At 34.3% G+C, this 13,926-nt stretch overlaps 1 protein-coding gene across 1 annotated transcript; it reads left to right on the plus strand.

Annotated features, from left to right (window-relative positions):
- The first annotated feature begins 2,278 nt into the window (after positions 1 to 2,278).
- On the plus strand, positions 2,279 to 13,325 carry LOC133681138 (PH, RCC1 and FYVE domains-containing protein 1-like). The gene is made up of 9 exons (XM_062104275.1): positions 2,279 to 2,900; positions 4,370 to 4,456; positions 5,626 to 5,715; positions 6,513 to 6,593; positions 6,773 to 6,967; positions 7,050 to 9,149; positions 9,747 to 9,893; positions 11,888 to 12,270; positions 12,664 to 13,325. The coding sequence occupies exons 1-9, from the start codon at positions 2,844 to 2,846 to the stop codon at positions 12,794 to 12,796; spliced, it is 3,273 nt and encodes a 1,090-aa protein (XP_061960259.1). The 5' UTR covers positions 2,279 to 2,843; the 3' UTR covers positions 12,797 to 13,325.
- The last annotated feature ends 601 nt before the right edge of the window (positions 13,326 to 13,926 follow it).

The following is a 13,926-nucleotide window of genomic DNA, read 5'->3' on the forward strand; positions in this document are numbered from 1 at the left end:
TTTGGTTGATTAATCTCTTTTTTATTCTAAACCATCTCCTTTTGCAACAACATGGTGCCATGATTATTATTCTTCACTGAAAACTATTTTTTTTTAATATTAACATGAGTATCCGGACCAGTTTGCGCGTATTTCAACTAATCTCACAGGTCCTGAAGTTAACAACCATGTAAGCCTCCAATAACTATTATATTAACAATCACATGACTCAAATTTAAAACCACAGTAAAAGCAAATTTTTTAATCCCAAGTTCTTACTATTAGACCACCTATTAAATAGTTACTGAAAATTAATCTTAATCTTACGTGGTCAAAGTCCAAAAAAAAACCATAAAAATATATTAGAAAAGTGTATTAATTGAAATAATATTTGAATTCAACATTCTCTATGCTCATTACCCAAAAAAATAATAATTCGTGGATGTCATTAGATTTTTTGATGCAATGACTATAGTAGTGTTTGGGGTCAAGAAGGGCATCTTCGAAGAGAGATATTTCATTCATAGGACCCATTTGTGTTCTGCTGCCTTTGGTTGTGAAACCATAAGAATATTGTGGGGCCCAAAATTACTTTTTCTCTGTTCCCTAACAGAATGGCTCTGGGTCTTCATTTATAAGGTGGCCCGGCCTCACTTGATCTAACCTTAGAGGGCTAGTTCCAAACTGCATGTAGCTTTGCCGGCCCTAAGCTCAGCTGCAGGGCTCTTTTGTATTTCAATGTTTTTTCCTTTTCTTTCCAGAATCGATCATTATTTTTTTTTCAAGACAACATGTTTATTTTTAAAAAAATATTTTGATATAGATCTTATCATTGATGCAACCATTTGGAAACATGTTTTAATCTATATTTTTAAAAATTTTAATTTTTTTAGTTAAAATTAATATTTTTACATCGTTTTAATATATTATATCACAAATAAAAAAAATTATTTTAATATTTTTTAAATAAATTACATTTAAATAACAACTTCAATCACGTTCTAAACCCTCTTAAAATTCCAAGGTTAGATTTGATATGGAAATGTTTATAGGAAACTCACAAGACGAAAACATAAAACGGTACCGTAAAAGGAACGAAAAGGTCCTCGACAGGCCCCGGTCTCACATGGCCAAAATCTCGATGGTCTCATGACCACGCGACAAACAATAAGAAGTCAGCATCGTTGACTAAAGCCAGTTCAATAAATAAATAAATAAATAAATGAATTGACCCGAGGCAATGGCATGTTCTGCGTGTCCATGTGCTTCTAGTTTGAGTCCGAGGTAGTAAGTAAATAATATTTTTAATATAAGTATATTTTAGTTGGAATATCCCTATCGAGCAAGGACAAGGAAACTATAAGATTTTTTTTTTATGAGTACATTATTTGTTGTTTTGAATATGAATATTTAGTAATAATATAGCTTCCCTGCAGGAAAGTTAATCCAAAACTACTCTCATTAATGATTTTTTAAAAAAATTGTTTTAATTATTTCTTCATATACCAAAATTAATATGAGATTGTTTCCATTAAACTTTCATATATTTTCATATATATATAAAAAGTCTAATACCACTCTGGATCATCTTTCCTTTTATACTGTCTTCAATTATACTTTCTGTTAAAATATACTTCCATGTATCAAAACTAAATATTTATAGAATTCTATAAACAAATTAAATATTTATGCACTTTTTTACTCATAATTTAAGTTTATAAAATCTAAACCAATGTTATTAGATTTGATCCATTCAATTTTTAATTCAAGTTGGATTTTAAATTAAATAAAATATGAGTTAACATAGTGTATGTTTAATTTAAGTTAATCCATATCCGATAAATATAAGCAGAACTCATATAAAACTTGATTTGTTTTCTTTTTAAATTTTAAAATAATATTATTTTAAATTAATTCTACTAATCCATCCAATTGATGCCACAATCTTAGCAAAATCTAATAACTTTAATCTAAAGTATATAATTACATATTTATCTCTATATTATTATTATTATTGTAGTAATTCTTATTAAAATTATTAAATTTAATTTATTATAATTTTTTATATTATTATAGATGTTCGGATCAGTTTGCACGAATCTTTATTAATTTTACCAACCTTAAAATTAATAATTATACAAGCTTACAGTAATTATTGTATTAGCAAGTATAAAATTATAAAATAGTTGCTTTTATCACTGAAATATTTAATTTACCATAAATTTACTGGCGGTGGTGGCAACGGGAAAATTTGAGTGATTTCTTGAACATGTGCCTTTAGGGCACAATTGAGGGGAAGAAAATAAATCAAAATCAATCATTTTCAAGAACTCCCAATTTTTCTCTCTCTCTCGTAATTAAATAACAGATTCTCTCTCACTCTGCCACTCCACTCTCATCAATAACAAACAAACGAACGAGCTTCCCTTTCCCTATTTCCTTTCCCTTTTCTCTCTCGCATTCTCTCCCCAACCATACAAAAAAAAAAAACATCCTTTTTGCAAATTTTTAGATAGATGATTTTTTCTCTCTCGAATCCAACGGACTTAACAGAATATTCGATTACATCATATTCTCTCGTCGTGCTGCGTTAAAACCTAATAATCATCCTTTTTCTTAGTCGATTCCGCCGATTTATTTTTGACGTTCTTGACTGTTCAAGATTGAATCGATTGGTTTTGCAATTTTTTAGCTGTTCGAGATTTTATTCTTGGTAATGTGAGGGTTTCGAGGAGCTGAGAGTGAGTGATTTAGGGTTTAAATGAGGCAATGTGTGTTTGTGTAGGTGGATTTTGTTGTTGTTGTGGTGGTGGTGCGATGTGTAGGGTTATGTTAGAGTTTTGATCGTGTCAAAATTGGAGAGAATGGCTACTTTGGAGCCGGCGTTGAGAGTGGGCCCCTTAGAGAGAGATGTTGAATTGGTAATTTTTTGTTATCGTTTATTGGTATGGTAAAGTGTAATTGATTTTGCTAATTAATATTTCGTTGATGATTAAGAAGTTTAGTGTTATGTTTGTGTCGTAGATTTGTTTTTTCTTTTTGATATTAGAGTGCAATGTGGTTGTGTTAAAAGCATAAGCAGGTAAATGGCGATGCTGATTAAATGTTAAATCATTTAGCATTGACTGTGTTTGCTGGCCTTCTGGTTATTTGAAAGTTGAGTTTTCATTTCTTTGAATCTTTGGTTTCATAACTTTTTTCAAATCAGTGAGATGGAATTTGAGGGTTTTTGATGAATTATGTCAATTGTTCTGCGGCCACTGATTTTCATTTAAGCTACCAAGTGCATTAAGAGATCATAAATTTGTTTGAATTGTGAAATGCTATTATAGGATGTGTTTGTGTCAACATGTCATCACATGTGGTTATTGGCAAGTCTTAATGGACTATTCTGGTTGAATTTTTAGGGTAAGCTAATTGCACTTGTACATTTCTTAAGTTGACTTTTCATTTCTTTGAATCTTTGGTTTCATAAATTGTTTCAAATTAGTGAAATGGGATTTGAGGGTTTTTGATGAATTATGTCAATTTTCTGCGGCCACTAATTTTCATTTAAGCTACCAAGTGCATTAAGAGATCATAAAATTGTTTGAATTGTGAAATGCTATTATAGGATGTGTTTGTGTCAACATGTCATCACATCTGATTAGTGGCAAGTCTTAATGGACTATTCTAGTCGACTTTTTAGGGTAAGCTAATTGCATTTGTACATTTCTTAAGTGTGCATGAGCGAGTCTTACATTGGGCACTAACACATAAGTGCTAGTGATGGTACGATATATGGAAAAACATCAAGACATAGTGTCAAGGCTCAACTTTATGCATGTTTCTCTGGAAATTTTCAAAGAATGGTGAAAGATATAAATAATATAGTCAGGAAAAATGTTGTTTGTACTATCTGTAATGCAATTTGGAGCACAGACTAACAACTCAATTTGCACCTTTTTATCTTGGTGAGTGGTCATATCTATCTGGCATCAATAATTTGTAAATATTCACTCAGTGGTATCTATGTCACGGGCTCAATACAAAGTACCCATTATTTTTACTGCTGTGCAGGGCAGTGCACCATCCCCTCTTATTTCTATATTAGAAACCAAGACTTATATTGGTATCTGGGATAAGAGAAAAGATTTGAATAGATTATGGACCATGAGCATGAAAGAAATTGAAGAAAAAAGAGATAAGAATCTGCTTATTGTGAGATATAATCATACAGTTGCACTATTAGATTTTTCTCCACGATGAGAAAAAATTGTACATTTCTGGAAGTTCTACTTGTGATGCATGTACAAAACCATGAATGTTATTCTCTTCACCTATAAGATCACTGTGCATAGACTGTTTAGTTTATTTTCAATTTAGTTTCATGCTGCAATTTTTTCTGCAGGCCATCACTGCTCTTAAAAGAGGAGCTCAGTTGCTCAAGTATGGCCGTAGAGGGAGGCCCAAGTTTTGCCCCTTCAGGCTGTCAAATGTAAGATTACATTTTAGGCATGTGTTTGAATGTTTCTTTTTATCTCTCTCTTTTTGAGGCAAATCAAACTGATACTGGTTGAGGAAATTATGCTTAGCTATTTATATACATGTTTCTCTTCTCTCAATAGAAGCTAGATATGGTACTGCCTCCTTTTCAATTAGATTGATTCATACATTCATCTACATTTGCTAATCTGTTTTTATGATGCGTGCACTCTTCATACCATATTTTTGATGGATGCTTAGTAATTTTTGTCGCACTTTGCCAAGTTTAGATTATGATGCAATGTTGAGAATTGGATGGACCAGAAACTGCCTTTATCCGTGAATTCATTTGTCTCATCAAAGGCTAAAATAAATAAAGTCAGGTCTACTAAAGTTTCATAAAATTTTAGCAGAACACATTTCCAGCTTTATGTATTGGTGATAATATGGTAAATGGATAAAAGAAAGGCACTAGTATTCTTGTCATCATGGTAGGAAAGAAATGGCCTAACCCCTATATGTATGGGAATAAGGGCCTCCGAGATTTTATGCAGAAAATACCATAGAGGCATTTACTTTTGCATTGGTCTGGAAAACTACTTTTAGGATGTCTAGTAAACTGTGCTGGTTATCCTTCTCAGCACCCCTGCTCTGTTTCTAGCTGAACATGTACATGATAGAGGAACTAAAGATCTATGAGGGTAATTAAATTGAAGCTGAAAAATATGAGTTAGTGATAAGGCTTGTGACGGTGCTAATCTTGCTGTTCAGGCCTTTTGGTTTGATAACCTTGGTCTGTGCTGCTTCCTAATCAAAAGATAAGAGAGCACCTTTCCCTGCAGTTTCAGGTTTTGCTATCAGTGTCTGATGCATGCATGCATGACATGTAGTATTGCTTGGTGTTGCACTCTATTATATTTATGTCAAGTCCTATCATGTGCTTTTGTAGGTGCTGCATTTTAATGCTGCAAGACAGTTGGTCCTTTAATTTTTTTATATTTTTTGCCATTTCTAGATTATAACCTTTTTACATGCTACTTCTGATAATTTATGTAAATGTGCTGTTTTGGGTATGTTATGTTTTGATGCTGTAGGATATTGACTAATGAGCTCTGCTGTAATTCACCTCTATTAAAATTCTGTATGCTGTGATATGTATGCCTTTGGTTTTGGTTCTTTCAGGATGAATCTGCTCTAATATGGATATCTGGGAAAGAGGAGAAGCATCTTAAACTAAGCCATGTCTCCAGAATTATCCCTGGTCAGCGCACTGTAAGTTGATCCATATTGAGATCCTGTACAACTTTTGTATGTTGCTTACGGATTGCTTTTCATGATTTTGCAGCAGATCAATTTTAGGTTTTCTTTTTTCAAGTTAATAGTCAGTTTAAATTATTTTTTTTCTTATTTTTAAGCATCTAGCGTGTTAGTAGTGTGAGTAACTTGGGTTTTCAAAATGGTTGAACTCCAGCTGCCCTTGCATGTTGATACTGCTGCTTTACACTTCACCAGATCAGGGATGCATGCTCATAAATGTGAAGTTTCAATGAATGAAGCTATCCATTTTTATGTGAATTAATGGAAACGAAATTGCAAGGATACTGTCTATTGACATTTGAAACTTCTATTTTAGATTTTACTCTGAAGCAACGTGTCTGTGTGCATCTACTGTCTTCTAGCTTTCAAAAGCTGTACTATTTATTCCTAGGAAGAGGCTCGGTGACTATTTGGTTTATATAGAAAAAATGGTTTTTGATGGACACTTCATTTTGCAATGTTTTGCTATATTTACCTTGAACATTGGAGCTAACAATAAAACCACAAGGTGCAGTGAATCTATGCTTGTAAATTAATTCATTTATTTGTGGTTATTTATCTTATGTTGTGCTGCATGTTTGTTGTCTGCTTCTGATGATTATGGTTTTTGCTTTATTATTTCTTTCCCCTTGAGAAAACATGAAAACTTTGCTTGCAAGTGTCGGGTAGTTTTTCAATTACTTTTAAGATTCTATGCTCATTTATTGGAACAATGATTACTAACTGATTGTTCTCAATTTTGCTTACTACAGCCAATTTTTCAGAGGTATCCTCGTCCTGAGAAGGAATACCAGTCATTTTCTCTAATTTATAATGACAGGTCTTTAGATTTGGTAGGTATATTCTTTTTAAAGGCCAGTTCTTCATCCTTTGTCAACAAAGTTATGCCGTGTTAAAAATCTTTAGAGTTCATCTTCTGTATTTGCATAGTCGCTGTTCCTTTAAGTAATGTACCAAACCCCTTATTAGCTGAAAAATTTCATCATGCACTCATCAAGCTCTGTTTTGCCAGATATGCAAGGACAAAGAAGAAGCTGAAGTCTGGTTTACTGGTCTAAAGGCACTAATATCACATCACCAGCTTTGGAAAAAGAGAGAAGAAACTAGAAATGATGGACTTTTATCTGAGGCAAATAGTCCTAGAGCATACACCCTTAGAAGTTCTCCTTTGAGCTTTGCATTTGGTAGTGATGATAGTTCAATGAAGGTATGTTTCGTTGCTCCTTCATTCTCAAAAGTATGTTTCAGTACTATGCACGATAAAGAGAATTTTCTTGTCACTGATATAGGATGGAACAGATCCTCTTCGTCTTCGTACTCCATATGATAGTCCTCCTAAAGCTGGTTTAGAGAAGGCATTGTCTGATGCAGTATACACTGTGCCTCCCAAGGTTTTATTTCCGTTAGAATCTGCCTGTGGGCCAGGCTCAGATGAAACAACAGGTCGTATGAAGAATACAAACACGGAAGCTTTTAGGGTCAGTTTATCAAGTGCTGTTAGTTCATCAAGTCAAGGCTCTGGCCGTGATGACAATGATGCTTTAGGGGATGTTTATATTTGGGGTGAAGGCACTGGTGAGGGCATTCTAGGTGGCGGAGTTCATAAAAGTGGAGCTTCTGATATTCAGATGGATTCTTTTGTGCCAAAAGCCTTGGAATCTGCAGTTCTATTAGATGTTCAGGCTATAGCTTGTGGTCGGCAACATGCTGCTTTGGTAACAAAACAAGGGGAAGTTTTCTCTTGGGGAGAGGAACTTGGTGGCAGACTTGGACATGGTGTGGACTCTGATGTCTCACATCCAAAGTTTGTAGATGGACTAAAAAATTTCAATGTTGAACTTGTAGCATGTGGAGAATATCTTTCTTGTGCAGTAACACTCTCTGGTGATTTGTACATATGGGGTGGTAATGCTTATAATTTTGGGCTCCTGGGATGTGGCAGTGAAGCTACTCAGTGGGTTCCAAGAAAGTTAAGTGGACCTCTAGAGGGAATACATGTCTCATCAGTTTCATGTGGACCATGGCACACGGCTGTTGTAACCTCTGCTGGCCAATTGTTTACATTTGGAGATGGAACCTTTGGGGTTTTAGGACATGGAGACCGAAGTAGTGTGTCAACACCCAGGGAGGTCGAGTCCCTTAAGGGCCTCCGCACCATGCGAGTAGCTTGTGGTGTGTGGCACACAGCTGCAGTTGTTGAAGTCATGGTTGGGTCATCAAGTTCCAGTAATTGTTCTTCAGGAAAACTCTTCACGTGGGGAGATGGAGATAAAGGTCGTCTTGGGCATGGTGATAAGGAAGCTAGATTGGTGCCTACTTATGTTGCTACTCTTGTTGAACCCAGCTTCTGTCAAGTTGCCTGTGGTCACAGCCTCACTGTTGCTCTTACAACCTCTGGCCAAGTTTACACTATGGGAAGCCCTGTATATGGTCAATTGGGGAATCCTCAAGCGGATGGCAAGGTCCCTACTCGTGTTGAGGGAAAGCTCATGAAAAACTTTGTTGAAGAGTTAGCCTGTGGTGCTTATCATGTTGCAGTTTTGACCTCAAGAACTGAAGTTTACACATGGGGAAAGGGTGCAAATGGCAGACTAGGCCATGGTGATACAGATGATAGAAATTTCCCATCTATTGTTGAAGCTTTGAAAGACAAACAGGTTAAAGGTATTGTCTGTGGCACTAGTTTTACCGCAGCTATCTGTCTTCATAAATGGGTATCCGGTATTGATCAATCCATGTGTTCCGGTTGCCGCCTGCCATTTAATTTCAAACGGAAACGGCACAATTGTTATAATTGTGGGCTTGTTTTCTGCCATTCATGCAGTAGTAAAAAGTCCCTCAAGGCTTCAATGGCTCCAAATCCTAACAAACCTTACCGTGTCTGTGATTATTGTTTTAGCAAAATTAGAAGAAGCACCGGAACTGACTCATCAGTTCACTCTACTCTTAGGAGAAGAGGAAGTGAGAATCAGGGACTAAATGAAATCACAGAAAAGAGTGAAAATTCGAATACAAGATCACATGCTAAGCTTGGAAGAAACTTCTCTATGGAATCATCTAAAGAGGTGGAAAGTATATCTTCCAGAAGAAACAGGAAGTCAAGCTCCATTAGCACGCAGGTTTCACCCTCTGCTTATGATGTTTCTCAGCGTAATGCATTTAACAACTCTAAATCATTTGGATCCTCCAAGAAATTTTTCTCAGCTTCTGTTCCTGGATCAAGAATTGTGTCTCGAGCAACATCGCCAACATCAAGGCGATCTAGTCCCCCTCGCGCTACAACACCAACCCCAGCTCTCTCAGTACATGAGTTGCCAAAAGTTGCCGTGGATGGTACTGGAAGGTTAAATGACAGCCTGCGTGAAGAAGTTGTAAAATTAAGAGCTCAGGTAGACATTACTACCTTCTATGGTTTCAGTTATCTATTTCTAAAATTTCCTGTTTTGAGCGACATTAGGTATGCCCATCCCCTCACACATTAACCTTGGAATTTATTGTCAGTGGCTGAACATTTACCATCACAAAATTTTTTGCAAAGATTGGAAGTGTATACATCGTGTGGTATCATGCTGCATGAAATTATAAAATATATCCTGTCTCCTTTTTAAACAACCAAGAAAAAACTGTCTTTTCTATGGTTCGAATCCTTTTGTTGCTGTATTGAGAGTCTCCTTTTTGTCCTTTGGTTATAGTTTATTATGAGTTTCTTATGCTTGCTTCTTTAGGATTTTATTTTCTCTGGGTGGAGATGAACGAAGTTGTTTTGCAATACTGTATGTTGTAATTAACATGGAGACAAAGGTCTGTGCTGGTGATAGGTCTAATTTCAAAACCTCTCATGGTCATTGTTACTATGGTTAATGACATGGTTGGATTAAGATCCAGTTTAGAGCTGCATGATCTTCTGGCCATATTATTGTGCTTGGAAAGCACTTTGCTTAGGTCACGTCATTGATTAATTATGGCTGACTGGTTGTGTAATGCAGGTTGAAGAACTTACACATAAAGCTCAGCTTCAGGAAGTTGAGCTGGAAAGAACAACCAGTCAGTTAAAGGAGGCTGTTGCAGTAGCAGAGGAGGAGACTGCGAAATGCAAAGCAGCAAAGGAAGTAATTAAGTCACTCACTGCCCAAGTAAGTTAAAACCTCATGTTTATAACCTCATATTCCTTGCTGGAGATAACATTTTTTAAGGGCATGAGAGTCTAGCAATGTGCACTCTCACAAAATATAAGGTATTCTGCATTTCAATACAAAGGTGCTAGATTTGATATGAGAAAGTTTGTTTTGAATTTCATAAAGTAGGATTAGAGGACAATATTTGCACAACGCTTTTGGTATCGTATGAATGTATTTTGGAATCTCTTGGAATTGTTTATGCGTTATTCTTGGACCATAATTCAACTAATTATTCTCTTTTTTTTCTAATCTTTTGATGGCCTTGTGTGCCTAACACAATGGATCAATTAATTTGGATGTATAATTCATATCAAAACAAATTCCAAGTTAAAAAATGGATGGTACCATAATTCATCTAATTATGCCTTTTTTTAATCTTTTGCCAGTCTTGTGTCCTAACACAATGGATCAATTAATTTGGAGGTCTAATTAATATCATAACAAATTCAAGTTAAAAAATGGATGATTGAGCCTTGCATTATTTTTTAAAATGTCAAGTTCAATTAATAACAAATTAATAGAAATCATATTTCATGTTTGTAGGTTACAATGTTCATTATTTATAGGAAGCTTTTAATAATCTTCTCGGAATAGAAAAAACTAGCATCATGATCAATGATTTAGTTAACAAAATTGCATGTATTCTCATATTTCAACAAGAATACTCTATTGTTATATAAATAACTTAATAAACTTGTAGACAAAATGTCAACAAATCATTATCTTATAAATTCATATTATTTGGAGAAAAAAATATTTGAACAAGGACATTTAATATGAGCAAATTGATTGACTTGCAAATATTGTAATGTAAGTGATTATGATATTATACCTATTACTTTTTTTAAAAAATAATTTGGACATTGATTATCTTTGTCAAACTACCATTCAACATTAAGAAAATATTTAAGCAATGAAAAATAAGTAGAAAACGCTAAGTGATTTTCAAGAAAAGAGTGAGAAGTAACATGTGTCTATGCTTCAATTTAAAATTCAAATTTTAGTTGAGATTTTTAATGGAGTTGAATAGGGTGTGAATTTAAAAACATTTTGATATATGAAGAGTTCAATTGTAATTTTTTATAGTGCAAGGTTCAATGGGATTTTTTGAATATAGGTTATATATGATTGAACTATTGGAATTCAAGGATGAGAAATGTCATTTAAGTGTATTTATAATTTTCATTGTTATACCAAAAATTTAAGAATTGTTTAAGGATATACTCTTATACTATGTTTGCTATTAGTCTCACTCTATATATATATATAAGAAAATTATTGTAATTGCATATACATAATACCTTAGACATTTTCTTTAATATTAATGGATAATATTGTCAGATTAATTAATAATGCAAGATTCTTTCAATAATAGGTTAACGAAATATTTTAATGATTTGCTATTGAATTTAGTTAAGAACAAAGGAAGGAAGTTATTAAAAGATGAATTAGATAGAAAATTATTTTCTAAGTTTATAATTATGAAATTATAGAATATAATATATTTTATTGCATCAATTATTGAGTAAACATTTTCAATCTCATTCTAATAACTATCAACATTGTGTTCTCACTTAATAGCTAAATATTTTTAATTTTATTCAAAACTATTAATGATTTAGGGAATCAAATAATTTATTGATCATATCTTTCCGACTATTTTGTAGCCACGTGCTCTTATATCAGCACTTCACTCATCTAAATAGGAAGACAATGCAAATCACATGCGAAGCATGTAACATAAAAGCTAGTAAAATAAAATTGCATGAGCCATACTAAATAGGTAAGGTCGACATAAACTCCATCTGGAAATGTTGTTTTTGCAGCATGGATGCAATCAACAGGGTGCTTATTAGCTGAAGAACTGTGTCAAAAAACTAAAAATTTGTAGGTTTTTTTAATATATCAGACAACCATCTTAATTTATGTGTTTAATCTTTTTAATATAGTTGAAAGACGTGGCTGAGAGGGTTCCTGTTGGAGCAGCTAGAAACAACAATTCGCCCTCTTTTTATTACTCTAGCAACACTCCTCTACGGGCTGTTTCTCCTGGAGTTCTTGAGCAACTCAGGGGTCCCAGAACATGTCATGAACAAGATTCAAACGGATCAAACAGCCTGGTAGTTTCGAATGTGTCAGCACCCACCACTAATCAAACTCCACATCACTCTGAAGTGGCACACGTAGAAGCAACACTAAGGAATAAGAACAGAACGGCAAAAGTTGAACCCACTAATGGCGATGAATGGGTTGAGCAAGATGAACCAGGCGTGTATATTACCCTTGTTTCCTTGCCTGGAGGTGCCAAAGATCTCAAGCGTGTCCGTTTCAGGTATTCTCAAGTCATTACACTTGTTCTCCTCCACTTCTCCCCTACCTGTCCACCTTCTATGATCACTTTGTTTATGATCACTTTGTTTCTCCCCTCTGTTACAACAAGTTGACTGCTTGACCCATGAAAGTTTCTCTCAGTGGAATGCAGCCATTATTAGCTTTGGCCTTAACTAAGGTGGTAAAGTTCCTGGCTGCTTTTAGGTTCATATTTTGCAAGTATATGAGTTTGGACCATACAGGTTTCTGTACTGCCTCTAGTACTTGTTCTCTAAAGGTTACATCCTCCGGGTGGAAGCATCCAAGTGGAGAACTAAAATTATATAAATTAGTAATTTCTATCTTCTTTATTGGAAACCTTATGCTATTGCATGTTGAACTACTTTTACTGCAGTCGAAAGCGTTTCAGCGAAAAACAAGCAGAACAATGGTGGGCATCCAACAGAGCCAGATTATATCAGCAATACAATGTTCCCATGGGTGAGAGGTCTCTTGTTAGTGTGGGGAGGGAAGGGTTAGCCCATTGACCCGCGACCTCTAATATGCAACTTGACTAGTATTTTGCCAAATGCTAATTATTTGCTGCAAGATCAGAAATTGGATATAAATTTCTAGTCGAGATTGGAATTTGGAGGAAGCCAATTTTGTTCTTTAGAGGGTGGAGGTGGGTGGAAATTTTTTCTCCCTCAGATCTCGTTTCTTCCACTTTCAATTTCTTCCCGTAAGTGTATCCATATTCTCTCTTCCTCTGATATTATTATTTTTTTTTAATTTTTTTCGAGGGGAGTGTTGAAAGGTCGCAAGGGGCTATGTAAATTTTTTGTAAGTAGGTTGCTGACTTCGAAATCAAACAGCTGCCTTGTAAATTCATAAGCAAAATACTTTACAGATTGTCTGCCGTCCATAGAGGGAATGCATATTCCAATCTTGTTGAAACCTCAAATTCAGTGGTGAAGATGTAGGCCACCGGTTCTCCTTTTCTTCGTTACTAGATTGTGTATTCTCTAAGCCGCACAATTGTTAATGGGATAGATAGCTCCGTGTCTCGTAATTTTATGTTTGGTGTCATATAATTCCTTCCTTTTCTACCTTCCAAAATTATATTCCAAGTTTGATCCATTGAAAAAAAATTACTACTTGATTTGGCCTTTGCCGGATTAATCTTCTAGCTGGGATGTCTATAACCTGGTTCTTTATTAATCAAACAATACTTTCTTTTACAAATATATAATGAAGCATTCTCACGAAAAACAATACTATAAACTCTGATAGGGTAGAAAACCATCATTAAAAAAAAAAAAAAAAACTATTAACATATCTCAGGATACGGTTTACTATTTACTACAATAATATAAGTACTATTTTTCCTATTGACCCTTGAATCTTTTAACTTGATATTGAAAATAAGCATGACATCTTTTGTCAGTCAGATGTATGTTATGTTGGTGATTTCGATTATAAATGCTATGTCAAATTACTCATTTAACCCTTGAATAAAATAACTCAATGCCTATTGTTTGAGGGTATTATTGCATTTTTATTTTTATAGAGTAGTGTAATTACTTTTACACCCTTAAAGGTAAAATCAATTAAACTCTCATCCAAGGATTTTTTTTCTTGTCATTTTACTTTTATTTTATTATGAATTTTAAAGGTA

The sequence above is a fragment of the Populus nigra genome, chromosome 1 (assembly GCF_951802175.1).
Source record: "Populus nigra chromosome 1, ddPopNigr1.1, whole genome shotgun sequence".
NCBI classification, from domain to species: Eukaryota; Viridiplantae; Streptophyta; class Magnoliopsida; order Malpighiales; family Salicaceae; genus Populus; species Populus nigra.